This window comes from Pavona decussata, unplaced genomic scaffold, assembly GCF_977016875.1.
Source record: "Pavona decussata unplaced genomic scaffold, jaPavDecu1.1 SCAFFOLD_366, whole genome shotgun sequence".
Taxonomy (NCBI): domain Eukaryota; kingdom Metazoa; phylum Cnidaria; class Anthozoa; order Scleractinia; family Agariciidae; genus Pavona; species Pavona decussata.
The window spans coordinates 146,968-174,544 of NW_028145742.1; the positions used below are offsets into that span (position 1 = coordinate 146,968).

General features: G+C 37.2%; 2 protein-coding genes and 1 pseudogene across 2 annotated transcripts; 2 read left to right on the forward strand and 1 right to left on the reverse strand.

Annotated features, from left to right (window-relative positions):
- Positions 1-12,127, forward strand: part of LOC146452514 (uncharacterized) — a 123,474-nt pseudogene extending 111,347 nt beyond the window's left edge.
- On the forward strand, positions 2,102-4,614 carry LOC146452526 (uncharacterized). Its single transcript, XM_085097563.1, has 4 exons — positions 2,102-2,255; positions 2,377-2,759; positions 3,374-3,678; positions 4,441-4,614. Exons 2-4 carry the CDS (start codon positions 2,390-2,392, stop codon positions 4,558-4,560), a joined length of 795 nt encoding a protein of 264 aa, XP_084953689.1. The 5' UTR covers positions 2,102-2,255; positions 2,377-2,389; the 3' UTR covers positions 4,561-4,614.
- Positions 6,686-27,219, reverse strand: LOC146452527 (transmembrane 9 superfamily member 4-like). Its single transcript, XM_085097533.1, has 23 exons — positions 27,100-27,219; positions 26,859-26,981; positions 26,100-26,199; positions 25,264-25,307; positions 23,697-23,809; positions 21,493-21,541; positions 20,868-20,912; positions 19,906-19,961; positions 19,692-19,733; positions 18,500-18,591; positions 18,340-18,380; positions 17,608-17,719; positions 16,988-17,058; positions 16,323-16,455; positions 15,787-15,868; positions 15,090-15,165; positions 14,222-14,305; positions 14,023-14,118; positions 13,857-13,936; positions 13,669-13,732; positions 12,874-12,993; positions 10,187-10,276; positions 6,686-9,685 (listed from the first exon to the last, which is right to left on the reverse strand). The coding sequence occupies exons 1-23, from the start codon at positions 27,202-27,204 to the stop codon at positions 9,536-9,538; spliced, it is 1,968 nt and encodes a 655-aa protein (XP_084953659.1). The 5' UTR covers positions 27,205-27,219; the 3' UTR covers positions 6,686-9,535.
- Positions 27,220-27,577: the final 358 nt, after the last annotated feature.

A 27,577-nucleotide genomic window follows, 5' to 3' on the forward strand; every position in this document is an offset into this window, starting at 1 on the left:
TATACATGGCTAAACATGGCAATACATGGGAATACATGGCTATACATGGCCATACACGGCTATACACGTCTATACACGACTATACACGTCTATACACGGCTATACACGGCTATACATGACAATACACGGCTATACATGGCTACACACGGCTATACATGGCATTACATGGCAATACATGGCAATATATGGCTATACACGGTTATACATGGCTAAACATGGCAATACATGGGAATACATGGCTATACATGGCCATACACGGCTATACACGTCTATACACGGCTATACACGTCTATACACGGCTATACACGGCTATACATGGCAACACATGCCTATAAATGGCAATACACGACTATACGTGGCCATACACGGTTATACATGGCTATACATGGCAATACATGGCTATACACGGTTATACCTGGCAGTACATCGCTATACGTGGCTATACACGGCTATACATGGCTATACATGGCTATACATGGCTATACATGGCAACACATTGCTATTCATGCATGGCTATACACGGCTATACATGGTTATACACGGCTATACATGGCCATACATGGCTATACATGGCAATACACGGCTATACATGGCTATACACGGCTATACGTGGCTATACACGGCTAAACATGGCAATACATGGCTATACAGGTCAATACATGGCTATACATGGCAATACACGGCTATACATGGCTATACACGGCTATACGTGGCTATACACGGCTAAACATGGCAATACATGGCTATACAGGTCAATACATGGCTATACACGGCTATAGATGGCAATACATGGCTATACATGGCTATACACGGCTATAGATGGCAATACACGGCTATACACGGCTATACATGGCTATACATGGCAATACACAGCTATACATAGCAATACACGGCTATACATGGCTATACATGGCAATACACAGCTATACATGGCAATACATGGCTATACATGGCAATACATGGCTATACACGGCTATAGATGGCAATACATGGCTATACATGGCTATACATGGCAATACACGGCTATACAAGACTATACATGGCAATACATGGCTATACATGTCAATACAAGGCTATAGACGGCTATACATGGCAATACATGGCAACAGATGGCAATAGATGGCTATACATGGCAATACATGGCTATACACGGTTGTACATGGCTATACATGGCAATACACGGCTATACACGGCTATACATGGCTATACACGGCTATACATGGCAATACATGGCTATACATGGCTATACATGGCAATACATGGCAATACACGGCTATACATGGCTATACATGGCTATACATGGCAATATACAGCTATACATGGCAATACATGGCTATACATGGCAATACATGGCTATACACGGCTATAGATGGCAATACATGGCTATACATGGCTATACATGGCAATACATGGCAATACACGGCTATACATGGCTATACATGGCTATACATGGCAATATACAGCTATACATGGCTATAGATGGCAATACATGGCTATACACGGCTATAGATGGCAATACATGGCTATACATGACTATACATGGCAATACACGGCTATACAAGACTATACATGGCAATACATGGCTATACATGTCAATACAAGGCTATAGACGGCTATACATGGCAATACACGGCTATACATGGCTATACATGGCAATACACGGCTCTACATGGCAATAGATGGCTATACATGGGTATACATGGCAATACATGGCTATACACGGTTGTACATGGCTATACATGGCAATACACGGCTATACACGGCTATACATGGCTATACACGGCTATACAGGGCAATACATGGCTATACATGGCTATACATGGCAATACATGGCAATACACGGCTATACATGGCTATACATGGCAATACACGGCTATACATGGCTATACACGGCAATACACGGCTATACATGGCAATACATGGCTATACATGGCAATGCATGGCTATACATGGCAATACACGGCTATACATGGCTATGTAAGGGTATCTATGGCAATACATCATATAATTATGATACACTTTAATAACCCTACTTAAAGTACATACCAGCAATTGCCCTTCCCTAGCAACCCGAAAATTTGTAAACGTTTCCATGGCAATTGTATATTTTGTTCTAGCAACCGGGCTAAAGTGAATAAATTTGGGATTTAGCTTTAGGCCAAATCAAATTATCACTATCGTCTGAGTTGCTTGAGCAAGTCCATCGCTCTTCTTTCTTCTTTATATTTTTATTGTCTTCCCTTCGCTTATTTCAGGTAAGATAAGTTTGTTATAACGATAAAGTGATGGTAGTAAAAAGCTTAGTAATGAGTAAGATTCGAATATTTTCGTTCCAAAGCTCGAACAATTTGACATGATACTTTCCTTACCTTTTAGCTTATGCTCAAACATGGGTTGTTCAGCTTCGAAAGCGTCCGAGGTTGTTGTGCCGATGCCGACAGAGAGGAAGATGAAAGAAAATTCAAGATCATCTCAAGAAGATAACAAATCTCAAGAACTTAAAATTGAAGCGGAGGGAACCACAACAGGGAAACATATTCAAGTAAAACAGCGATCAGCGGACAGCTTGCACGGAAGCCAATGTAGCTTAAATTCGAACTCGGATTCTGGAAGATCTGATCGCGAGAGCTCAGCAAAGTCCACGCGAACGACAGACAGCGGCTTAGGAGAACTTGAGGATGATCCTAATATCATATCAGAGAGATCTGCGTCAGAAAAACAGAAAATTGTGTTGGCGGAAGATAGACCTCCCACTCCAGGTTTGTTTGCGTTTAATGTTTGTTGAGATAAGCGGATAATTTAATTACAAAACGAATTTGCTTGGTTCTCGTGAAAACGTGCATGCAAGGGCTAGCGTCGGACTCGGTTGCATGGACAACAAAATTGCGAAAGCTAAAGTTGCCTTCTTTGTTATACAGCAATCAAGCGAAACACGAAGGTCACGTATAATAAACTGTGCATACATAGATTCTAAAGTGTTATGTTCTTTGTTTTTGTTGACAACAGGGTTGCTTCTCGATATAAATTCTTTGTGTATGTAAACTTAAGAGTAGGTGGTGGTTACATTTATTACACGAAATATATGTCAAGGGTACCTATTTTGATGTTAAACATTACTTTTTGAGGGTTCATTCAAACAAAGTTTCTTGCTACTAAAGCAATTATTTAAGGAAAATTTCCACTCAAGAAGACTTGAAAATCAAACAGTATATTTGTGCCTTCGGAAATGCAAGTCAATAGCTTGTTATCATGTTTTCAGATGTGATCTGGTCACTCCTCAAAAATAATTTATCCACCGACAAAACTCAAAAAGTTTCCTTGTGGAAAATACACCAAACCTAATATTGCATTTTTCTTTTCTTTGTTCAAACAGAGCTGTTCATCGAAGGGAACAAAGTTCCGAGACGGAAGAGCTTAAAAGAGAAAAGAGTTTCCTTTTCAGAGAAACAGGAAGAGGTCCGCAATAGAATAAATGCCCTTTCACCTCTGGGAGGGGTTCCTGAGAGGCCACAGAGTAGGGGAGGAATCAGATTTGATATTATGCTTTGTCCTGAAACTGGAAATATGAAAAAAAAACCTCAACATCTGAGAAAACTGGAAAAACGAAAAAAGAAGAGCTCAAGAAGAACGAAAGAGGAGATTGACGAAAAACTTAAGAATGCAGACGAAAGAAGGAAGGTAAACAGTAATAATTATCAAATGTTAATTAATTTTTGTTATGGTGCATTTTCTTATTTCTTTTGTTATAGAGCGTTTTCATTCACGTGACTTAACCGGCCATATTGGTTAACTGAAACAAAAGAAAGTATTTGCATAAAAATCGAGTTCAATTCCCAGAGGTTTAGTTTGGGACACCAACATGGCCGCCATTTCTTTGTTTTGGGACACCAACATGGCCGCCGTGACGTCATGTGAAAACACTCTATTATTACTTTTATTCTTTTACTGTTATTATTCTTTTACTATTATTATTATTATTTAAGATTATTGTTATTGTTACTCTCTCTTAAGCTCTCAAGGGATATTTTTTTCCTCATAATTATTTACTTGATGGATAGCACTTTGAGTAGGTTGTGCATTGATTCTAGGAGTGCCGTCCTATTATTATTATTATTATTATTATTATTATTATTATTATTATTATTATTATTATTATTATTACTATGATTGTCATCATTATTATCAAGATCAATTTTGAGAAACATTTTAATAGGAAAATTAACCAAATGCCATGTAACATTTTTTTGTTAATTGTCATTTTAAAATCATTATTATTATCATGAAAAATATTTTAATAACAATAAATTTTGTTAAATCTTTGTTATAGATGGGCAGAAAAAGTGTCTTTTCTTGTAAATTATTCACCAAATAAAATAATGAATTCAATAGTCAATTATAAATCTTCCACTCAACAGGACTTTATTTTGTTTTCTTCACTAGGAAAAAGAACAACAATTAAAAGAAAAAGCTCAAGCGATGATAACAAGAGAAAATGTGAGGAAAGCTTTGGACGACTTTGCTGAACGGCAAATGAGTAAAGAACAGACTGTTTCAAATTAGGATCTTAGTTTTGAATTCAAATTAGGACTAATACTTTTAATTTACCATATTTTTTACAAAAAGAAGAGTGCATGTCATATATACCATTAATATATACCATGTTAGAATTTGTATTGCTTCCACATTCTGGAGTAGAATTACTTTGTGGTTAATTACCTTTGATTGACTGCTAGCATACCCTTTCAAGCAAACCAGCTGAGCTGTGAGGGGAGAACAGGGGAACGTCTCCTCAGTTACCCCATTGCTTGCTTTAAACTCTGTACATTGCTTGAAAGTGTGATTATAAGCTCACTTTCTCAAAGTATCAAAAACTATTTAGGGTCACTGTCATGTAGTTTGATGTGATCGTTCTTGTACATCTAATCAACCCATGCCCATTACTTCATCTGCAGAGTTGTTAAACGTTTAATGTTCTTGCCCTTTAAAATGGGTAGGGTGCATGGATACTCCAAAATCAGATTTCTTCGGGGCATCTAGTGTACTCTTAAGGCTGCATTTCTAAGTGATCAAACTTTCACACTTGGAAAAACTAATTATGGTAGTGAATGCACACACAAAAAAAACAACAGATGTCTAGGGAAATCTTAGTTGGATAATCCATTCTTACTAGTCATTATCCTTTGAATATGTAAAAATATATATATATTGTACATTCAATAAACCATTAACAGCTTTTTCCTTTTTAAGAGGCATGCAGGGTTAGGGTATGGGTTGCTTTTGCTGTACACCATGAAAATAATTTTCTTTACACTTTGATATGAGTAAAATTATTCTGAATAAGAAACTAGAATACCAGTAAATTTTTACCGCAAAATAATAATAATAACAATAATAATAATAATAACAATTATAATAATATACAATAAATTCTAGGGTTCAAGTTTTCTTACAATTTGCACTGTGCTGTGATGCAAACTTTTTAATATAATTTATTGTTATTATTATTATTATTATTATTATTATTATTATTATTATTATTATTATGCTAGTCAAGGAATACTTCTTGAAGAAGTTGTGTGAAAGACATTTCAGTAAGATTGATACTTTCATATTGTAAAAATGAGTGTAGAATTTATTAAGTTATTAACAAATATTTCATAAAATATTATGAACATTAAAGAGTGGATTTGTATAAATCAATAAAGGATCTTTATAATACATTGCAAGAGGTGGTTATTTAACATTAATTTTGTTCCATTGAGGAGGGATCAGCCCGTTGTTTGATTGTTGCAGTCAACTGCAAAGGAGGTTGTATCATAGATGACAGTGTATAACACTTTTTTATTGTGAGTTTTCAACCTCATAGTTGCAGTTACTGTAATTTATCTTATTGGAATATACATCATAAGTGAAGCTGAATGAAATGTTGCGGCTATCAACAGTGTGCAATGGAAACATCATGACTGTAATACAGCTGGGTAACACAGGGTGGCATCTCTCCCTAAAAAAAAACCCTCCAGGCAAGGCTAAGAGGCAAAACAGGGTGGAAAACCAAAAATGTGCACGTACAGGGAAACTTATTACTGTTGGGAGAAAGGAAGAGTGCCAAACCAATGTCTACTAGCTAGTAAAAAAAAAGGTGTATAAAATCAAGTGAAATTTTTGTAAGCTTGAATTGCAGTAGAATGCAAGCAATCTCAATTTTTTTTGCTAAAAAATCCACCATGGGAAGAATGAGAAAAACTAAGCGAACACGATATTCTAGGGGTTAGTTGCATGCATGAGTGGCGAAGCTGTTAATGCATGAGTGCCAGAAGACAAGTGCTTGCTTTCTATCTCCTGCACTACTAGCTTAATTCCTCTTGTGCGCGCAACTTGTGCTTCGAATTTCATCATTGCTCAATTTTTGCATTCTTCCCCACAGATTTTCGCGCAAAAGACTAATAATTGCAGTCTAAAATTGCAAGTGAGATAAGGGCATTTTGACCATAATCTCTACAACTGGGACACATATGATACTGAAACTGGAAACTAGTTTCTGTTTTGGAGTGGAAACAAGATGATATGGTCCCCTGACAAAAGGAGCTTTGTTTCCCCTCTGTAAACGTGATTGGATATATGGATATAGCCTGTACTCTGACTACTTGACTTTAATTGCATGTATAACAATAACTGAAAATGCAGATTTGACAATGCACCACCATTGATTCCTTTATTAACAAATCATGTTAGCTTAAATTAAAAATTAATCTACATAGTTGCACCCCATTGTTACAACTTTAATGTTGCTGCCTATTTGAGCAGAATTTTGACAGCAAAAGCCCTGGTTTATTCTAATTCCCTTTAAAATAAATTTAAAACAGTTTGCTTCACTTTGGTCTATATCAGTAATTTAACCTGAATGTCTTGCTCACTTGAACGGTATATTGTGACACGAGAGACAGTGTGAACAAGTGGTAAAAATGGTCTTAATCCTTTAAGCCCCCAATAGTGATCAGTATCCAGTTTCTCTTTACAATATCACTTCTTGACCAAGCATCAAGGTAATGAGAATACAGCAAATGATCGACAAATTCTCTCATATGATATATGTGGACACCAGTAAAGAGAATATCCATGCTAAAACTGGGGCTTAAAGGGAAGGGTTCACAGTTCTGCTCATGTGCATGAATCTAAATTGCTTTTTTTTTCTTATCAACTTTATGGCCTTAAAAATCCCACTCACATGTACTTCAGTAATCACATTCTATAATTAGTCCAAGCAAAATGACTGATGACCAAAATTCACATAAAATGCTAGTGGATTGTACCCATATTGTTGATATTGAATTTAGCGTTGACCCATAGGATTCATTCCATGGTTGGATGATTTTACAGTTATTTGCATGCGAAATAACGCAATCATATGAAAAAATTACCACCCGAGTTACCTATTCCCTTCCAAATGGTTCATAAACAACAAATTACATTAACATGCTTCGATCATAGCGAGCAAAGGTGGAAAAGTACCTTGATTCATGGACATGCGCAGAACCGTGAACCCCTGCCTTTAAAGGATTAAGATAATGTTACACTAGGCAATCATTACATGCAACTTGTCTTGCAAAGGCTGGAAACATTGCAGACATAATCTAGGAAAAATGTTATTTGTAAGGCCAAGGGTTGCATCTTTTAGTGTAGCATGTTTCCTGTGATTTGTCTCACAAGGCAGCATGCTATCTTTCCCACTGCCAGACAAGTTACATGAATGATTGCTCAGTGCCTAGAACTAGACTTGATAAATACATCCAATACAAATTCTTTAAAATCCAAACCTGACCACTAACTGCATCTGTATCACAATATACCCAAGTTTAACTTCTTTTCCTTGCCTGTAAATAACCAAATGGTCTGCCTCCAAGCTGATAGTTATAATCATTGTTCAATTTGAATTTAATGTTCTTATGAATGCCTCTACCACCTTGTGATATAAATACTAACAAAGGGTATTACAGAAACGATGTTTCTCCATCTACACCCCTACTCGTTTGAGATATCATGATTCAATATTGTTATCTATTTAATGTTTATCCAATTATAACAGATTGTTAAAACACTTAGTACGCTTGTGAAATTTAGGAAGTAAAAATTACAGTGTGTGCATGCATTGGGAAGACGGAATGTGAGTCACCCCAGCCTGTCTACTACATCATTTCGCTTTCAAAAAGAGAACTACACAGTTCAAATTCTCAGCCTCAATATATTAAGCAAATAGATTCTCTTCTGCCAGTTGGAATTCTTAGCACATTCTTTAATGCAGTTGCTAAGTAATATTAATAACAACCATTTGACAGTTCTCAAACAACACTGCATAAGTTACAATGGTAAAATAAAATTGCTTCCTGGCTTTGAAATTTATAGAACATTACCTTAATTTCAAGTAAAACAAACTTATGAATGAAAAGGAATGAGACAGCCACAGGGGAGGTTTTCTTTCTGCATCTCGGAAAGTTTCAATGCTTCCTGGATAGCAAGCTAAATCATTGCTCCCTTACAAATCATGTCACCAGTTTCCCAAAATAAAGCAGTTGCTACACTATATACACTGATGAACAGGGACGTGACTTTCACGAGTGTCTACCAACCAGGGCTGGGTTGTTCAAAAGCCGATTAACGCTAATCCACGATTAAAAGTTAACCAAGGTATTCAGCTCACTCTTTGAAAATGTTTTTAAGATCTAATGTTAGCTAGTAGTGAAGAAAAGTCAAAGTCAAAACTAAGGGACAAAATTATTTTTGAAAAATCTTTATTGTTTAGCAGTTAAACTCGAATCAAAGTTCTCGTTAATCCAGGATTAACTTCATTGGCTTTCGAACAACTGGGCCCAGGAGAGAATTAAGCTCTTCTCAATCGTGTATCTGTTCTGGATTTTGCTTCGCCATTTTTGTTTTGAGTTAATGTCGTTTTTTAATACCGGTAACATGTTTTTTGATCACCTTATGTGAACAAAGATTAAAAATTAATGTCAGTAATTATTAAATAACTAGGCTTGTCTGTATACAGCTGAAAGAAACTACAATAAGTACACTAAATGTGCAAAATCAACATTTTAAACATCAACTACAATAATTTCTCCATGTGGAAAAATATCTGCTTTTCAAGAGCGTGGTTTTTAACTTACACTGTAACAATTTCACATGCAAATATTATTAATATACAAAATGCTTCCTAATATGGGCAAAATATTCTGTATCCTGTGACAATGAAATCAATACATATTTAATTCCACAGCTTATGCAAAACTGATTGCTGTTTAGCACTCTTATACAATTCAATTAGTTTTGCTGAGCAAAGGATGGTTTATAAAGAGATTGACCACAGTTTACAGAATTTATACCACACAGGTGAAATTATTCCCCTGGCTTGTATACATATCACTGTCAATTCTTAAAAGCAGCCTGAAGATAAACATCTTTAGCAGGCCTCACTCAGCTTAGAGCTGCTTACAGACTGTTGTTATTATGATTTGTTGCTGTGATCAATAATGGCTCTTCGTCAATCAATTTTCACTGCTGCATAAATGTGTCTGATGAAGATATAGGTTGAGTAAAATCCGACAGTCCCTGTGAGTAGCCAGAATGATAGGACCATGATACAAGTGTAGCCAAAGTACAGCAGGCCGGGAACAAAGTCGTGGATTTCAAGCTGGACAAAAGAACATATTTGACAAAGTGATGTAAATAACATTAATTAAATCTGGATTAGGGTTTTAGCTAATTGAGCTCATGGAATAATAATTGTTAAATAGAGTAGAGCAGACTACACGTCGAGAAGGGCAGGGTAAACATTTAGTTCATGTGATGGCGCAGTGGTCAGAGCACTTGCCTCCCACCAGTGTGGCCCAGGTTTGATTCTCGGACTAGTCGTCATATGTGAGTCGCATTTCTTGTTGGTTCTCATCCTTGCTCTGAGAGGTTTTTCTCCAGATACACCAGTTTCCCTCCCCTCAAAAACTAACACATCTAAATTCCAATTTGATCTGGAAAGTGTCCCCAATTAGTGCTCTGCATTAAATATATTGACACTCAAATAAAGTGATTTATTTTTATTTCATTTCTCATTTAATAGAGAAGAGGAGAGGAGAGGGGAGCAGAGTAGAGCAGAGTAGAGGGGGGAGGGGTACACTGTATAAAGACAGCAACTTACTTTTGTAACAAAGTAGAATACAGCATAGCAAAACACATAGATGGAGCAGGAACCAGACATGAAAAATGATCTCCACCACCAGTGGTAGTCCTAAGAAGAAAAAGAAACCGTTGTTGATTATCCATTCAACATAGTCAGGCTGATGTACCGGGTTTGAGCACATCATAATTACTATTATCATTATCATTATCATTATCATTATCATTATCATTATCATTATCATTATCATTATCATTATCATTATCATTATCATTATCATTTTGATCAATAATGATTTCTTGAAACATAAGCAAGCGAAAATTAAAGTTAATAGCCGACGTTTCGGCGTCATTGTGACACCATTCTCAAGGCAAAGTGGATAAATTAATGCAAAGATTTGATTTCTATACTTTACAGTCTCTACAAATAAGCATATTAACAAAGGATCACAAGTTCTTCAGGTGAGTACCTTTGCGCGAATCGAGTCTGTTTGCACGTTTAGGGATGGTTTAAGTTTTCTTATGAAAAGTATCTCCTTAATTAGGCAATCAAATTTGTTAGAATATTTAGCTAGCATGTGAAATTGTTCTGAAAGACAACATGGCACGTTCGAGTTATGCTCGCTCAAGTAGTGTTTACAAATAGATGACGATTTTTGTTTGTGTCCATCAACGCGGTCGTGGAGGTGGCCGCGAGTGTAACCAACATATCCTGCATTGCACAGGTTACATTGAAATTTATAAACTAGACATTGTTGGTTAACAGTGGCAGGCTTGACTTCTCGAACTTTAAGGTCTTCGTTGAGTTTTCTGCTAATGAACACAGGCTGAATTGTGGTCTTGATTTTTGAGCTGAGGTCTGTGATACGTTTCTTCACTACATTGGCAGAGGCCTGATCTTTAAATGGCATGACAACTCGGATGGTGGTTTCAGTTGATGGAATGTGTTGCTGGTCTGATACTTTGAAATCTACGAACTGCTTGTGAGAAGTACGACCAGTCGGAGGATATGCCGTAAGCTCGATCTAACATGGTTATAACACGCATAGTTATAAGTATGCTTAGCGGAGAGAATTGGGCGCATAGCAAGTTGTTCCTTATGTGTCATAAGGAACATCCAGAATCAAGACCAAGGTCTACGTAAAACCAACAAATACGGGCCTCTTACTCCATTATCAGAGCCACGTGGATAATCGGTACAAGCGCAGTCTAATCACCACCATGTTAGATCGAGCTTACCGCATATCCTCCGACTGGTCGTACTTCTCACAAGAATGCCATCGACTAGAGACGGTATTCTTAAAGCTTAACTACCCGAGGCACTTATTCAATTTAGCTGCCAAGCAGTTCGTAGATTTCAAAGTATCAGACCAGCAACACATTCCATCAACTGAAACCACCATCCGAGTTGTCATGCCATTTAAAGATCAGGCCTCTGCCAATGTAGTGAAGAAACGTATCACAGACCTCAGCTCAAAAATCAAGACCACAATTCAGCCTGTGTTCATTAGCAGAAAACTCAACGAAGACCTAAAAGTTTGAGAAGTCAAGCCTGCCACTGTTAACCAACAATGTCTAGTTTATAAATTTCAATGTAACCTGTGCCACGCAGGATATGTTGGTTACACTTGCGGCCACCTCCACAAACGCGTTGATGGACACAAACAAAAATCATCGTCTATTTGTAAACACTACTTGAGCGAACATAGCTCGAACGTGCCACGTTGTCTTTCAGAACAATTTCACGTGCTAGCTAAATGTTCTAACAAATTTGATTGCCTAATTACGGAGATGCTTTTCATAAGAAAACTTAAACCATCCCTAAACGTGCAAACAGACTCGATTCGCGCAAAGGTATTCACCTGAAGAACTTGTGATCCTTTGTTAATATGCTAATTTGTAGAGACTGTAAAGTATAGAAATCAAATCTTCGCATTAATTTATCCACTTTGCCTTGAGAATGGTGTCATGATGACGCCAAAACGTCTGCTATTAACTTTAATTATTATTATTATTATTATTATTATTATTATTATTATTATTATAACTATTATTATTATTGACAACTTGCAGTTTAATTAAAATACAACCATTGTTTGATTTATGAACAAATTCAAAGTTCATAATTATTAATACAGTAAAAAGTGTCATTTATTTAGTAATATTTGTAAATAGAGTGGTTTTCAATCTAGTGTCATAGAGTAGATTTCAATTGAGTGCTGTAAAACCAAAACAAAACTAATTTCTCTGGCCAATCACAACAGATGTAAACAGCACAATAAGCCAATCAGAATTTGAAGCAGATACATGTAACCTGCGTCAAGCACGGGAAAACGCGTGCAACCAAGCACAATCGGTTTTGTTTTGGCTTCCCATTGGTTAAGAAAATAGCGCGAACTTTGAACTTTTGATACTATAAAAGCAAAACCAAAGTAATTAGTCTGACCAATTACAGCATACATAGATAGCACAATGAACCCATCAGAAACTGAATCAAATACAATATAAATATAACCAGAGTCAAGTGTGGGAAATGGGTGCAAGCAAGTTATGATTGGTTTTGGTTTTGCTTCTGAGTGGTTGAGAAAGTGGTGCAAGTTTTGCTAACTAATCACAGAGTGTAGTAAAGCAAAACCAAAGCAAATGCGAAATTATTTTCAACACTGAAATGAACACTGCTCTAAGCTAGTAAGTCATAATGACCTTTACCTCAGCACACAACTGGAAGTACGTCATCACTATGGAAATCTGTGAGACACAGCTGGCCAGGATCAAGAACACCAGAAACAAGAAACCAAACAAGTAGTAGAACTGGTTTTCCCAAATGGCCTGAGAACACAACAACAGAACAGTTCATGGTTTAGTTAAGGTTCTCATTAACTGCAGTCAAATGCAAAAAACAACAAACATCTGATAAAGATAAGGTTGTTACTTTGGGAGCCCAAAGCCGGTACGTTTTTTGTAAGTATAATAAATTTACAACACGCTCAAAACATTCACTGGTTTGAGCATGCCACACATGAGCACATTTACGGCAATCTTACACCACTCTCCCAGAAGCTTGCCCAGTGGCGACTTCAATTCACCGGTCATTACCAGATAGCTATGGGTGAGATCGCCCAGTCCCTCTTACTGTGGAAGCCAAGTGGCTCTGTCCAATCCAGAAAATTGACCTTTCCTGACATGATAGCCAGGGACTCGGGGATAGACAGGACAGATCTTGGGAAAGCTATAGTAGACCATGAGGTTTGGAGCACAGTTGTTGCATGTGTCATGACCTCAGGAGTCGAACAATGATGATGATGAAATTTAAAAACCATTTTACAATATTTTGAAAAGGTTTTAGAAACCATTAGGTGTTGGCTTTCCAGATGTACCATTGGTACTTGTGGAAGGTTGTCCAGAATAATGTAAAAATATCAGAAAGTGTAGCAATGAGGTTGATAAACTTGATTGTGTGTGAGAAAAAAACTTGGGACAAAAAAAAATTGACTCTGTACTTACAGATAAGATAAAGAAGAGCTCTATAAACACCGCACCAAATGGAAGAATTCCAGCCATCAGGTTGCTAAAACAAATCATGAGTACAACATAAGATGAGGTAAAAACAAACAAACAAACAGCAAGCTGTACAAAACAACACATTATATACAAGTGCCTGTAAAGGAGTTCAATTTTCTGAGTATTCCCACCTTGGTATAGGGCTCATGAACCAGGCCTGCTCTGGAACCTGTCGTGGAATCTGATTGGTCCTGACAGGGTGCTCATAAGGCTGCAATAAAATTGTGGACAATTTGGTAAGTTAAACATGATAATGGTTGAAGTAACATGGCTCTTTCTTTCACGTATGGTACTCACATGTTTTCGGTAGCCAAAGTAATATCCAAGAAAGACCAGGGGAGTTGAAATGCCAAGCCACATGCAGAGCAGGGCAAGCATGGTGGTAAAAGGAACCTACAACAAAACAATGATGATGATTTTAGACAACAACAAAGAAAGAAGAGAAACAAAATTAATAATGTTACAATGAACACTGTACGGAAGTACAGTATCTTACCGCTCCAGAAGAGTGCTGTCCCCAGATGAAGAAGTTCAGAATGAAGCAGACCATAGAAACCACTCCAGGATACAAAGTGGCCGTCTAAACAAAACACAAGTCAGATATGTGCATTGAATTGTTAAAGCCCACCCCCAAAGGCCTAAGTGCCGCAGGTGTTGTTTAAAATTTACAAGCAAAACTATCCAATGTCAATATACTTTAACACTTTAAGCCCTAACAGTGATCAGCATCAAATTTCACCTTGTAATATCAATGCATATTCAACTCCTGAAGTCATGAGAATTTGGGATATGATCACCCAAGGTGAATTTTTTTGATATTTTAGTAAGTTCTCCCTGGTAGATTTATAAGAAAAGTATGGGGACAAGATAGGAGAATTTGTTCTTTGATATTAGGGGTTAACCCTAGTATCAAAAAATAACTATTTGAGTCATCTGCTACCATGCCCATTGAACATTGAAATAGTACAAGGTGAACTACAGACAATAAAAAATTGCAGCATTTTGGGGTCAGAGTACATTAATAATTTTCTTATAATTACAGGCACAAAAAATCAATTAAAAATAAATCAGAACAGCATAGAAAAATAAATCAATACAATTTGCTGTTCTGATTTATGTTAAATATTTGATTTTTTTATATATATACCAGCAGGAATATGTGGTAAACCAATCAGATTGCAAGAATGAACAACATAGGCATTTGAAAGATATAACAAAGGTGTACAAGGCCTTTTGGGTAGACATGGAACTTCAATTAATACATGGATCAACAACTCAGTTAATTTGTGCATATACATGTGACTGTTAATAACCAAGACATTATTTAAAACAATGATAATTATTTACATGTAACATGTACTTACCAGCAATGCTGATTTCTTCCAATTTTGACCTTTACATGTCTTGTAAAGCCGAGCAGCAAAATAGCCAGCAAAAACACTAGAAAAAATATTCAGAAAGACAATTCATCATGCCTTAGAAACTGTTGAGCCTTAATTTGTCAGTTAAGCTGAAGTTTAAAGAGTAATATTGTACAGGTGTTAGTAAAAATCAAAGTGCAAAACATATTAAAAGCTAATGACATAGTGATTGAAATAACTTCAATAGATTTAAAATAAATTTGTCTCCTTCGCCGGAGAAGGAGGAGGAGCGTTGCATGACTCCGGCCTGAGCGGCTGCGAAGGAGACTAATTTAAAATAATTTTAATAATGTCATTACAAGCTTTTGGCTACAAGTTTTGCAGCCTTTAATGAATGATGAAAATTGATGCAAATAAAGTAAGAAATTTACACTAAACATGTAGAAAAAATAGACTGCAACAAGAAGCTTTCAAGAGTCATGCACACAGATTTTGACAGCTGAAGGAGTCAATGGGTTAATATAACTAAATTGTGCTTATTGATACAGCAGTTTCGGAGAATCACAACTGTTAAGGTGTTTACTAAAGGTACTTCCTCTAAGACTTGTTTACAGTTTATTGTCTCTTTGACAGGGTCGGGGGTGCTACCTTCATTCTATGTTTGTTAGATGAAATGCATAATTATGCAAGCTATACTCACCCCATGAATACATAAAGAAATATAATGGCTGTTACCAGACTTCCTCTACTAGCGGGTGATAACATACCAAGCATGGCAAATACTATCAAAAGATAAAAAGCAATTTATTGGCAAATGATTTACTCCAAACTATATTTGCTTTTAATTTTATTCCAAAATTATGGAAAACAAGCTTACTAGTAGGTTTTTTTTAATGTCTCGAATTTTTGTGCCTTTCAATATCATACGGACTATGAACTTCACAACCCAACTAACGATTAGTGAATTTTTCTGCCATCAATCATAATTATGGCATGTGACAGAAACCGACAAAGTGGATCAAAATCTGGGAATCAAAGCGCACAGACATAACTTTTTGACTCTGTTGAGCCAAGTGTGGTTGTTTTGTAAGAGGTCTTCAGCAATGATTGATGGCAGTGAAAAGCATAACGGTTGGTTGAATCTTTCACTTCAGAGTCCGCATGTTACTGAAAGGTGCAGTAAAGATCACTGAATAACCATTTCAGTTCCAAAAGCTCAGAATTCAAAGTACTTACCCAATGTGATAAGGACCATGCAAAAGATCTGCACCCCTGACCCAACAAATGCCGTCAACAGCCACGCCCTCTTGGGAGGTCTAAACACATCCCCATGGACTAGCTTCCAGCCTGACTCTTCCATAGTGTCCTCCTGTACGCAACAACATGATTATAATGCAGTTAATTGGATATTTAACCAAGTTAACAACCACAAGCTTAGCAGTCCTGTCCCATCACCAGTCTTTTGGCCAGAGTAGGTGGGGAAACCTGCATTGTTGGCAACATCTTACATGGTTGATCAAGAGAACCAAAGAATGAACAACTGAACAATGTTCCCAACCCTAAAAATAATGCAGCCGGTTACCAGGGTCCAGTGAAAATAGAGCTTTTGAAAGGTGCAGGTCTAATGGAGCGGGCTCATGGCTGGGTTACAGGAATTTGCCAGCCCAGGAGGGGGGAGGGGGTGTACTCTATCTAGGGGCTGGTTGGCCACAGTGGAACCTTTCAGATATTCCAAGCACCCACCATCCACTTAACTGAGGCTGAGCTGGTTAAATGAGCAAGTATTGCGGAAAATTGTTGGATGGTTAAACTTTAGAGTTTGTGGCATGAAAGAAGGCTGTAAGAGAGATTGGGATATGACAATCTATCACCTATCCTCTTAGTATGCAAGACTTGCTCACCATTTCTTCTTCCTTGTTATATCGGGCAATATCACGTCTTAAAGTTCTTATCATTATCATGGAAACAATACCTACAGAAATAAGAAGGGAGAAATGTTGAAAAACAATATATACACAGTCACAGTCAAATTTATTTTTGTTAATGGGTTAATGCTGTAATGTTAAGAAAAATATTTATTCATAGCTTTATACTGTCAAAAAACTAGGGAAATTTCTACGGGAACTCTGAAATCATGTTCACCATGTTCAAAACTGACATGTAAATTTCAAAACACTGTTCAAATTTCAAAAATACTGGTCACACATGATGTGGATTGACTGTAAGAGTAGCTTTCACTCAACATCGTAGGTTGTTGTTTAGACACATTTTAGTCTAATAGAACCAAATTAAGTATTTTAAGAATAACAATTTATTATTTCCCAAGTATTTTGAATCTTTTTTCTTTTTTGGCTGTTAATGCGTCTTTTCCGGAAAGATTTCAACATTCCATTCACAGCTGACATTACAAAGAGAAATCAAATGTTCCTTTACATTCTCGGAAATACTGGTCATGCATGATGTGAATTGACTATAATGGTGGTGAGTTCAATTCTGTTATCACTACAATTGACATACTAACCAGAGAGAAAGAGAACAATGACGACAGAGTTGACAATAGCAAACCAGTGGATCTGAACATCACTCATGGCCAAATAAGTGTCCCATCTGGATGCCCATACAATATCACTGGCCTGCAGGGGAATTTAAAACAAATTTCATCATTAAAAAGAAGAAAGATTCTCGCAGTTATCCACACAACCAGACTTTTGCAAAAAAACTAGAAGAAAAAATAAAAATTAAAAATTTTCAGGTTTTTTCACAACAGTCTGGTTATGTAAATAACTGCGAAAATCTTTCTTCTAAATAATCTTTCATCAGCAGTACGTATACGTGCTTCAAAAACTCATTAATAATTCATAAGTCCATTGACCTATCAAATGATCAATAAAACATCACGTGCAGTGGTTTTAAAACCCGATAAAACCTCCTCCTCATTAGTATGCAGTGTTATATGTTTTTCTTGTATACTATTTCCAACGTTCACAAAAGCATTATTGTTATGAACTCTCTTGACACATGCTTTTCCAGGAATGTTTTTGAAGCCTTTCAAAAAACTTGCAGCACGTGTTTGATCGGGTCTAAAACCACTCGGCTGCGCCTGGTGGTTTTAAATCACGATAAAACACCGCTGCTTGTGTTTTAAACATTTCTTCAAATTTCATCATGTTTTACTCTCACTAAAGCTTGCATTTTCATACCTGTGGATGACAGATGACAAGCTAAATACAAACTATGACTACTTCTGACTAACCTCCCATTTCACATCGTAAGTCAATAGTACAGTGTTTTCCTCTGTGAAAATTAAATGAAAAAATATATATCAGGGCGAAAAATTAATAATTTTCATACCGATAAATAAACAATCTGGGAAGATGTGTTGATATAGTGGTTACTATAATGTATCTACTTACTGCCAGGTATGATCGTTTGTCCAGATGGCTTTTCTGAAGTGAAGCTACACTTTTTACTACCTTCTTCCATTCCCACAGCATCTCTTACAACACTGCAAGTATAATGGCATTTATTCATTACAATCTTACTGTTCTGTAATTCCCATTTTCTTGTTGCTGTTCCTAGTGTTTTTCTGCCTGCCTAGATCAACCTGTCTATCTGTCAGTGTCTGTTTGTTGGCTTATCTTCCTGTCTGTCCGTTGGTCTGTCTGTCTGTCTGCCTGCAGTTCTGTCTGCCAATCTACCTCAGTGTCTGTCTATCAGTCTGCCTAACTATCTACCTGTCTTTCATCACTGTCAGCTGTTTGTTGGCTTATCTTCCTGTCTGTCTGTCTGTCTGTCTGTCTGCAGTTCTGCCTGCCATTCTTCCTGTTTTTCTGTCAGTCTGCCTGCCTTACTATTTACCTGTCTTTCGTCAGTGTCTGTTTGCCTGCTTATCTACCTGTCAACCTGTCTGTCTGCTGGTCTGCCTGCCAATCTTCCTGTCTATCTGCCTACCTGTCTGTCTGTCAGAGTCTGTCTGTCTGCCTGCTTATCTACATGTACCAGCCTGTCTTTTTGCCTGTCTGCCTGCTTATCTGCCTAACTACCTGTCTGCCTGTCTGCTGGTCTCCCCATCTATCTGTCCATCTACCTGTCTGTCTCTCAGTGTCTGTCTACCTGTCTATCTACCTGTCTGTCTGTCTGCCTGTCTACCTGCCTATCTATGTGTCTGTCTGGCTATCTGTTGTTGACTATTAGTAACTTGGCAGCCATCTAATGGCTACCAATATGTAGGGCCATTGGCAACAGTCTGTTAGTCAGCCATTAATATATTGCCTCTCAGCTACACTGTAACACAGACAGTCAGCTATTAAACTTTCACCATCTGTTATTGCTTGTCAGTCTCAACTTTCAACAATATACTGGGCCACTCATCAAAGTCCATCACTCAACTATCAACCATCTTTCAGCCAACAAACAAAACACAGTTTCTCATAGGACATTGGCATTAAAAAGGACAAGTCACAGAGACCTTTGATCAATAAAAAAATTTGGTTCTCTTTTATTCTCTAACTCACAGTTCATATCATTGTATGATTTATTTGAATTACCATAATTTAATAAACAACTGCACACATTATCACAGATTACTGACAACATAAGTTTTACCTTCTTGCTTCCACTTCAAATCCAACAACACGAAAGCTGACACTATGTGGAAAAATTGATATTTTCATTCGATTATTTATTTATAAAGTGTTGTAAACCCAAAACCAAGTGACGGACAAAGGGATGGACAAACTTGGTAAGCAAATTTGAAATAATTGTCAAAGAGATCAACGCTGGACTAACAAAGAAAGAGAATCAGGTTTAAATCACTTACTTATCGTACGTATGATATTTGAGAGTCATCTTCAAATGGTTGTTCAAGTACATGTTCTGGAAAGAAGCAAATTTTAAGTTCACTTCAAGGAAAAGGACATTTACCATGACCAACATCATAATCAGTGTAAACAACAAATGACAAGCAGTAGCTTAGTTAATAAGATTTTCAAGTCTTCAAACAAAGATGACATTAGTTTTGTTTGGTACACTGAAAGGGACAGTGTCCTCAATTTTTAGTGTTACTTTGAACACCCATTTAACATATTTCTGTAAATGGAAATGTTAAAATAACAGTCCTGTTTTGTTAACAATAATACTCTTGTTAGTGCAAAGGAATTAGTATTAGTTATCTTTCGCTGCAGATGGCCAAGAGAGAACTGGATTGCAGCTTGAAAAAAATGGGCAATCAGTTCAAGTCATTTCCCTGTGTTCTGGGAAAAATCACTAGAAACTGATTTGGTTTGTTCTTTCTTCTAGAAACCTCCTGATATTTTCTTCTTGGTGCCCTAACAACAATTTCACATTTGAGAAAAGTTTCTTTGTCAAACACTTTGTGCAGTTTTGACCAAAATATTGCAAAATCTCCATAACAATGCCCTTTTAAAGTGAACAGCAGTCGAAATTACTGGCCAAAACAGAGAAAAATGTGACATTTTAGATACAAAGTACAAGGAGAAATTCATCTGAGCATTGGGACAAGCTACTTTACATGGCCGGTCCATAAATCTTACAGACGAGCGCATTTCTACATTCAAGCCATGTCTGGGAAAACAACATGTTCTGATTCATGATCCAATGACTGAAACAGACTGAACAGGATCCAGACGGACTCCAGATGGAATTATTTTATTGTGAGGGAATCTGCAGATAACTGCTTTTGAGAAGGTTTTATTCACATGAGCTGAGTCTCAATTCAGAGTTTTACCTTCCTGAATGTTTGTTGTATTAGTAAATACTTACATTATCTACAGCAAATCCAAGTTTGAATCCATGATCATACTGTTGCTACAAGGAAGGAAGATTAACATGGAATGGTAGTCAATTTCCTGCAAACAAGTTGGAAGCGTCTAACATGCAATAAAACTGACTCAAGGATGTAGGAAAACAACACACTAAGTTGTCTAAGTTCAATTGTGCTGATCAATAATTATTTGAACCTTCAACAACCCCCCCCCCCCCCCCACCCCCTTCCCGGCCATTTGACCATTTTCTGTGTCTGGGAAGGAGAGCATTTGATGCCAAAGGCCTTCCAGAGGGTGGGGGATTTGAACTTTACATGGGTGGGCTGGGCAATTTGAACCCAATGCAAAGTGTCCAATTTACACTTTTTCTCTCATCTGGCAGAAAACACTCTTTAGGGAGTGTCATTAAAGTTTGTATTGTATTGCATTCCTGATCTACGGTCAAGTTAAAGTGGGAAAATGTCGCTTTTATGAGCGATTGGCTCACCAAAAAGAGTCTCTACAAAATTTCCAGTGTTTTTAAAGGTAGGGGTGTGTATGTTGGGAGGAGGGGGGGGGGGGGGTTTGCTGGTTGAAGTTTTGAATTAATCGGCACATTAGTCTTGGTAACAAACTATGATTACCTTGCCATCTAGCACAAATTTTGTGGCCACTGGCAAGTTGTCAATTACCCTGAAAGAAGAAGACATGTTTCAGCTTCAAAAAATAATGAGTATCGTTGTGTAGAAATCTGCTTTAACTCCTTCTTAAAAATAATATTAGTCAAACAACCAATCAACACAAAAAAGGAACCAACCCTTTGACTGTTTCTCTTTGTTTATAATCACAAATGCTTCACTTTGACTTAGTTCAAATTTATAAACAAAAGAAATTACTTAAACATTGCATAGATCACTTGCATTTTAAAAAGAAAACAAGAAAGTCATAGAGGCTTATTAAGTGGCCTCATTTGTGCCACTTAGGCCCGGTTCAGACGCCAAACTTTTCCTGAGCCGAACCTAATACCTCAAATTAAGTACATGAAAAGTTCGGCGTCTGAATCAGTTGAGAAAGGCTGTTTCAATTTGGAACAGCTCAGCCGGGAATTTCGGCTTTGGAACGGCTTTGATTCAGACGTCAAAATTTTCATGAGCCGAACCTTAATCAAAGATAATAGACTGCGTTCGACAGCCCTAAGTTGTGTGATTGTACGGCCTGCTGCGTGACTTTTTTTAGGTAGCTCTTTCGTCCTTTTATATCTGTACGTATTGTGTAACTACCAAGGTGAACTATTTGCAATAAATGATGCTGAGTTTAAAATTTCAGCGGCTACGATGTTGAACTTTAAATAATAGAAAGTATTTTCGGTCCGTCTGTTGCGTGACACCGTCGAACTTTAAAATAATGCACATCATTTTCGGTAAAACGATTTCAATCTTTGAGAAAAACGAAACTTACAGGCCAGCGTACTATTTTGGTCTTCTACTCAAAAGGTATTTTACCCATAAAGCCGTAAAAATGTCAAACTGAAGCGAGCTAATTTGCATACAGTTTTGAAAGACATCTCAGGGCCAAGGTTAAACAGAGAGCGGACAGCTCTATCCAGTGGATAAAATGTTCTCCAACTAATAGATTTTATCCGCTGGATAGCGAATTATCCGCTGGTGAAAAGCCCTCTTTACTCGTATTGTAAAAGGTTTCTGAACATAGCAACGATTTTGATGACGATGGTCTTTTCGTAGTTCCACAGGCTAGTTTGCGGTTGAAATCTATTTCTGACATGACGAAATGTACAACGGGCGTGCAGCGCTGTCATGTTCGATGAATTTATTTCCCACGGAAAATTATTTTACCGCGGCCACAAAACGGGTTAGTTCTTCAATGCAATCTTTCTCAAAAAAGATTTCTGGAAGAAAGGGAAAAGATTCTGCAGAGATATTTCCATCCAGTGAATATTGATGAACATTGCAGTTGAAATGTGATCCGGTAAAATATTCCCGATGCAAATTTTGCTCGAATAAACTGCGTCTGTCTTCCAACCTGTTATTGCCTAGCAGCCTTCCTTTGTCTGACGTCATTCATACTTGTTTTTCCCTGTTGCCAGGCAACATTACGTTGTGATGTCATCCGCCCCTGCAAAAAAATCTGCGGGGGATGCCAGATGTGCGTCCCAAGATCCATCCATTGATCGATCGATCGACGACAAAAAAATCTCGATTCGAAGCCGTAACCAAGATTAGGATGGCGTTCTGCGAACGCAATAACATATTTCAAATAAAAAATATATATATACAAAAAAAACGTTGACATTTCGATTGGTTTTGCTTCAAGTAAATTAAGTTCGGCGTCTGAATCAAAAGGCGGGATTTTTGTGATATGAGCTGACCTTAATTTGAATTAAGTTTGGCTCATGAAAAGTTCGGCGTCTGAACTGGGCCTTAGATTTTCTAGCCATTCACCGAATTGAGTTAATTACATAGTTTGGGTTCACGGTCCCTAACCAAGGATCTGCATCCCCCACGACACCTGGAAGGCTGAGGTGGGTTCAACCAACAGTAAAGATTCAAAAACAAAAATAAAAAATAAAATAAAAAAAAGGTAAAAAAGGACATATGTTAACTAGAAGAGGCATGTAGCCTAAGATAGTAACCTGATTTCTGGTTTATATACTCAAAAACAAATAGATAAATTAAGTTTCTTAAATGATAACTAGTCTGTGTGCCAAAATAGAGCTTACCTGGAGCAATTTTGATTTTAAGGCAAAAAATTCACATTGTTATGATAATCTTTTCTTTACGATAAGACCTTGAACTGTTTCATAATTGCTTGAAAACAGTCTTCTACTCACATGTGGACATGATATTCTTCAGATATTAACTTTACGAGTTTTGTAGATTCTTCAGGTGATAGAGTCTTTGCCTGACAGAGCAAGGTGCAACCTTTGTTTTCAGCCATTTTGATCTAAAAAATAAAGTAAAGTTAAGTAACTAAACAGGTAGCCTTTCTAAGAGACTACGAATGAAGCAAGCTATCGAACTTACAAAAGGAAAATGACCTATTTGCCTCAATGAAAAGAGGGTTGTTGTTATTTTAAAGCATTGAAGAAGGTTGGTCTAAAAGGAAGTAGCCTATATTAAAGAACATCTTCCAAGACTGTTATCTTTTAAGTCATTTTCAAACTCAGAGTAGCCCCAGGTGGGGTACTCGGGTATAAACGTGACGGGGGGGGGGGGGGGGAGGGGTCTGATGGAGCCTAACATTTTGCACCCGAAAAAATACAAGACTGGAAATTTTAAAACTTTTACATGCAGATTATTCGAATCATGCTTTCTGATCTTGCGGGAACTTTGGATTGGATTGCGTAAGCACTATTAGCCTGACCGAAATTCGAACCCCCAAAAAACATGCGCAGATTTTTTAGACCCAAAAAAATACACGGTTAAATCTTCAACCCAAAAAAATACAGAAGTTGAAAATTTTAGACCCAAAAAAATACGTCGGACCCCCCGTCACGTTTATACCCGAGTATCCCCCCTGGGAGAGTAGCAAGTGCTCTTCAGTACACATGTACCTACCAGAAGTAAATACAGTGTAGCCAATAATTAACTGGTAATAAAAGCCAGTATTGAAAAAAATACAAGTTGAAAGTTTAAAGCCATGCTACTGCAGGTGGAAAGGAAACAGGTGGGCCAAAGCTGCAAATTACAGCCAGACATTGGACAATGTCTTTAGAACTAAAACTGACCCATATCATACATAATGAAATCTCAACAGTGGTCGAACATGACGCCTGGATGGATTTAATACCAAATGTTTGCACCATAAAAAGTAAACTAGTGATCTGACTACATTTCTGTTTTGTCCAAGCAAAATGGCGACATGCTGTCGCCATGCAGGTCCTTTCAATAATGAAAAATTATTTGCAACCTTGTGGACTGAATGGATTACAGCACAAAAAAGGCTACACAGAAGACCAGCCTTTCACATTCCACCACTCTCCTTTCGAAAGGATGACCTGGTAATGATGTTTAACCCTTAAAGCCCTAACAGTGATCAGCATCAAATTTCTCTTGTAATATCAATGTTTATTCAATCCCTGAGGTCATGAGAATAAAGGATATGATCACCCAAGGTGAATTTTCCTGATATTTTAATAACTTCTCACCAGTACTTTTATAAGAAAAGTATGGGGACAAGATAGGAGTTTTTGTTCCTTGATATAAGGGGTTAAAGGGTTAGAACTCCAGGATGGGAGAAGTAACAATAGAGGCACTTGTCTGAAATTTCAAATGGAACCCTTGAAACAAACCAGAAGCTTATTTTGTAAGCTTAAGGCTTATTATAAGAGGCATGCATTGTGACAAGTAGAGCTAAATTTGCTGTGATTAAACTTATTTGACATAACAACTACAGACCTCATACAAGGTGTTGACTATCCTATCTCCTCTAAGCACTTCACCTAACAAGAAAGAAAAACATATCTTAATCAAATTATTTTAAATATTTTACTGTAAACAGTGCTTGAAAGTGTGCAGTTGCAGAAAACAAAACAGTTACTGTTTTGGAATAAATGTGATGGAATATTTTAAGCCTGGTAAATAAATGAGAATAATGTATTATTCAGTAAGTGACACAGGCATATTCGGAAAAAATCTGAGTGCTCCTATCAGGAGTCAATCCGAAGACCTTTCGATTACTACCCGTAGTTCGGATGCTTTTTTCCGAGTATGCCTGTGTCACTTACTGAATAATACATTATTCTCATTTATTCACCAGGCTTAAAATATTCCATTACACTTATTCCATTGCGCATATGCCACACATGACATTCCAATCCTAGCAGTATGCAGGATGTCTCCCATGAACCTAGTTTAATGGCCTTAGTTCCGGCCACAAGTCTCCTGTAGCTCAGTGGTAGAACATCTGAACTAGTAATTGGAGGGTCTCAGGTTTGACTCCTGATAGGAGTATTCGGATTTTTTCCGAGTATGCCTGTGTCATTTACTGAATAATACATCATTCTCAGTTACTGTTTTGTTTGGCATAACAGGTAGAAAACTCTCAAACTGTACATCCCAACGGTTGCTAATTTCACATGTTTCTGCACTTAATGATGAAGGACTTAATTTTGAATCAGACTAAACAAAAGTAATGAGCAGTTATTTAATAAAGAGTCAGTTAAATAGCAGGCGTCCCAGAAAAAAAAGTTCTGTGTCAAGAAGTGTTAAAGATTAATATGGACACAGCTTACCAAGGTTTTCAGGCTTGTATTGTAAATTATCTGGCTTGCAGATGGGTACAGAGTAGTACTCAAATGGCAACTGAGTTTTCACGCTTGTCATTTTGACAGCCTAAAAGTAGATTAAGGTACGTCAAGATAATGTCAGCGTATATATGTCAATAATTGACTCATATACTACAAATATACAAGGAATAATTATCATTCCTTGAAAGTGCAATAATGTCCATTGAATGTGCTTTTTTCTGAAGAATACCGGTAAATACATGTAGGATAGTATAGCTTGTGTTGAAATCACCTCAAAGGATCCCATCTATAAACAGGTGTACATAGACTGTCCTGAAGCTAAACAGATCACGCTAGTTAACTAAACTTGTGTTTGTTGTCATAGGAATTGAAGTCACATTAAAAAAAACTTGCCCTGATTAGGCAAGTAACTTCATTAATATAAACAAAATTTAAACTGGGGCGAGATGATGGCATGGCAACAGAATTCAATAGTGAAAAATTACAATTTTTAAAGGAAGTATTTTACGGCTTAGAATAAATTGGTGAAAAAAAGGCACGGCGTTAACTTTATGGCAGTGCGCTTCTTTTTGTAAGCTAAGTAAACAAAAACACTCCAGCCTGATTTTCTGGCAAAAATTTTACCGATCATTATTCAGCTCATGGATGATCCAAACTAACCAACAATAAATTTAACAAATTCACCGAATTTGCACAAACAAACGAAAAATACACTCATGAGCGCAAAAAGCGATCAGAACCTACCTTTACGTCAAGTTTCTCTCCCCTCTCATAATCGATTGGGGCGATTCCAGGAAGATAGAAGGACGCAATCGGTAAAATATCGACACACAAGATCAAGGATGACAGCAACCAACACACCGATTTCTACCGTTTTGCGAAAGAGAAATGTCATCATATTAATTGTCAAGACTCTTCATAAGTACTGCAATGTTTTGAGAGCGCGATAAGGAAATAAAATTGGAAATTTAGCAGGAAAACCCACCGTTTTTGAGCTTCTCGCAAACTCGGCGGCCGCCATTATGGAAGCATACATTTCTGTATTATGCGCATGCCACGTCGATAGTACCAGTCCTCCGCGGTCTTTCATGTCAAGTGCCTACGATTTTTTTGATCAGCGATGGAAAAACTGCGAGAAAGTAAGTATGTCATGTATGAGGACACTAATTGTCCCGGAGGACATGCACCCATGAAGAAGAAGAAGGTAACATCGCCAGATGTCTGTGGCTCGCTTTCTTTTTTTCCTTCTTTTGATGGTCTGCGCTTTTCACCCTTCCACTCACGTGCATTTTCAGAAGAATTCCTTGATTTTTACCTTGTCTCTTTTGCTGAAACCATTGCTGAAAGTCTATGTTGCATTAATGAATATATATCAGCATTTTCAGTGCATTCGTGAGGACGATATCAAAGAATCGCGTAGGAAATATTCGCGGAGGGAAGGGTATGCATTATCAAACCGAAAG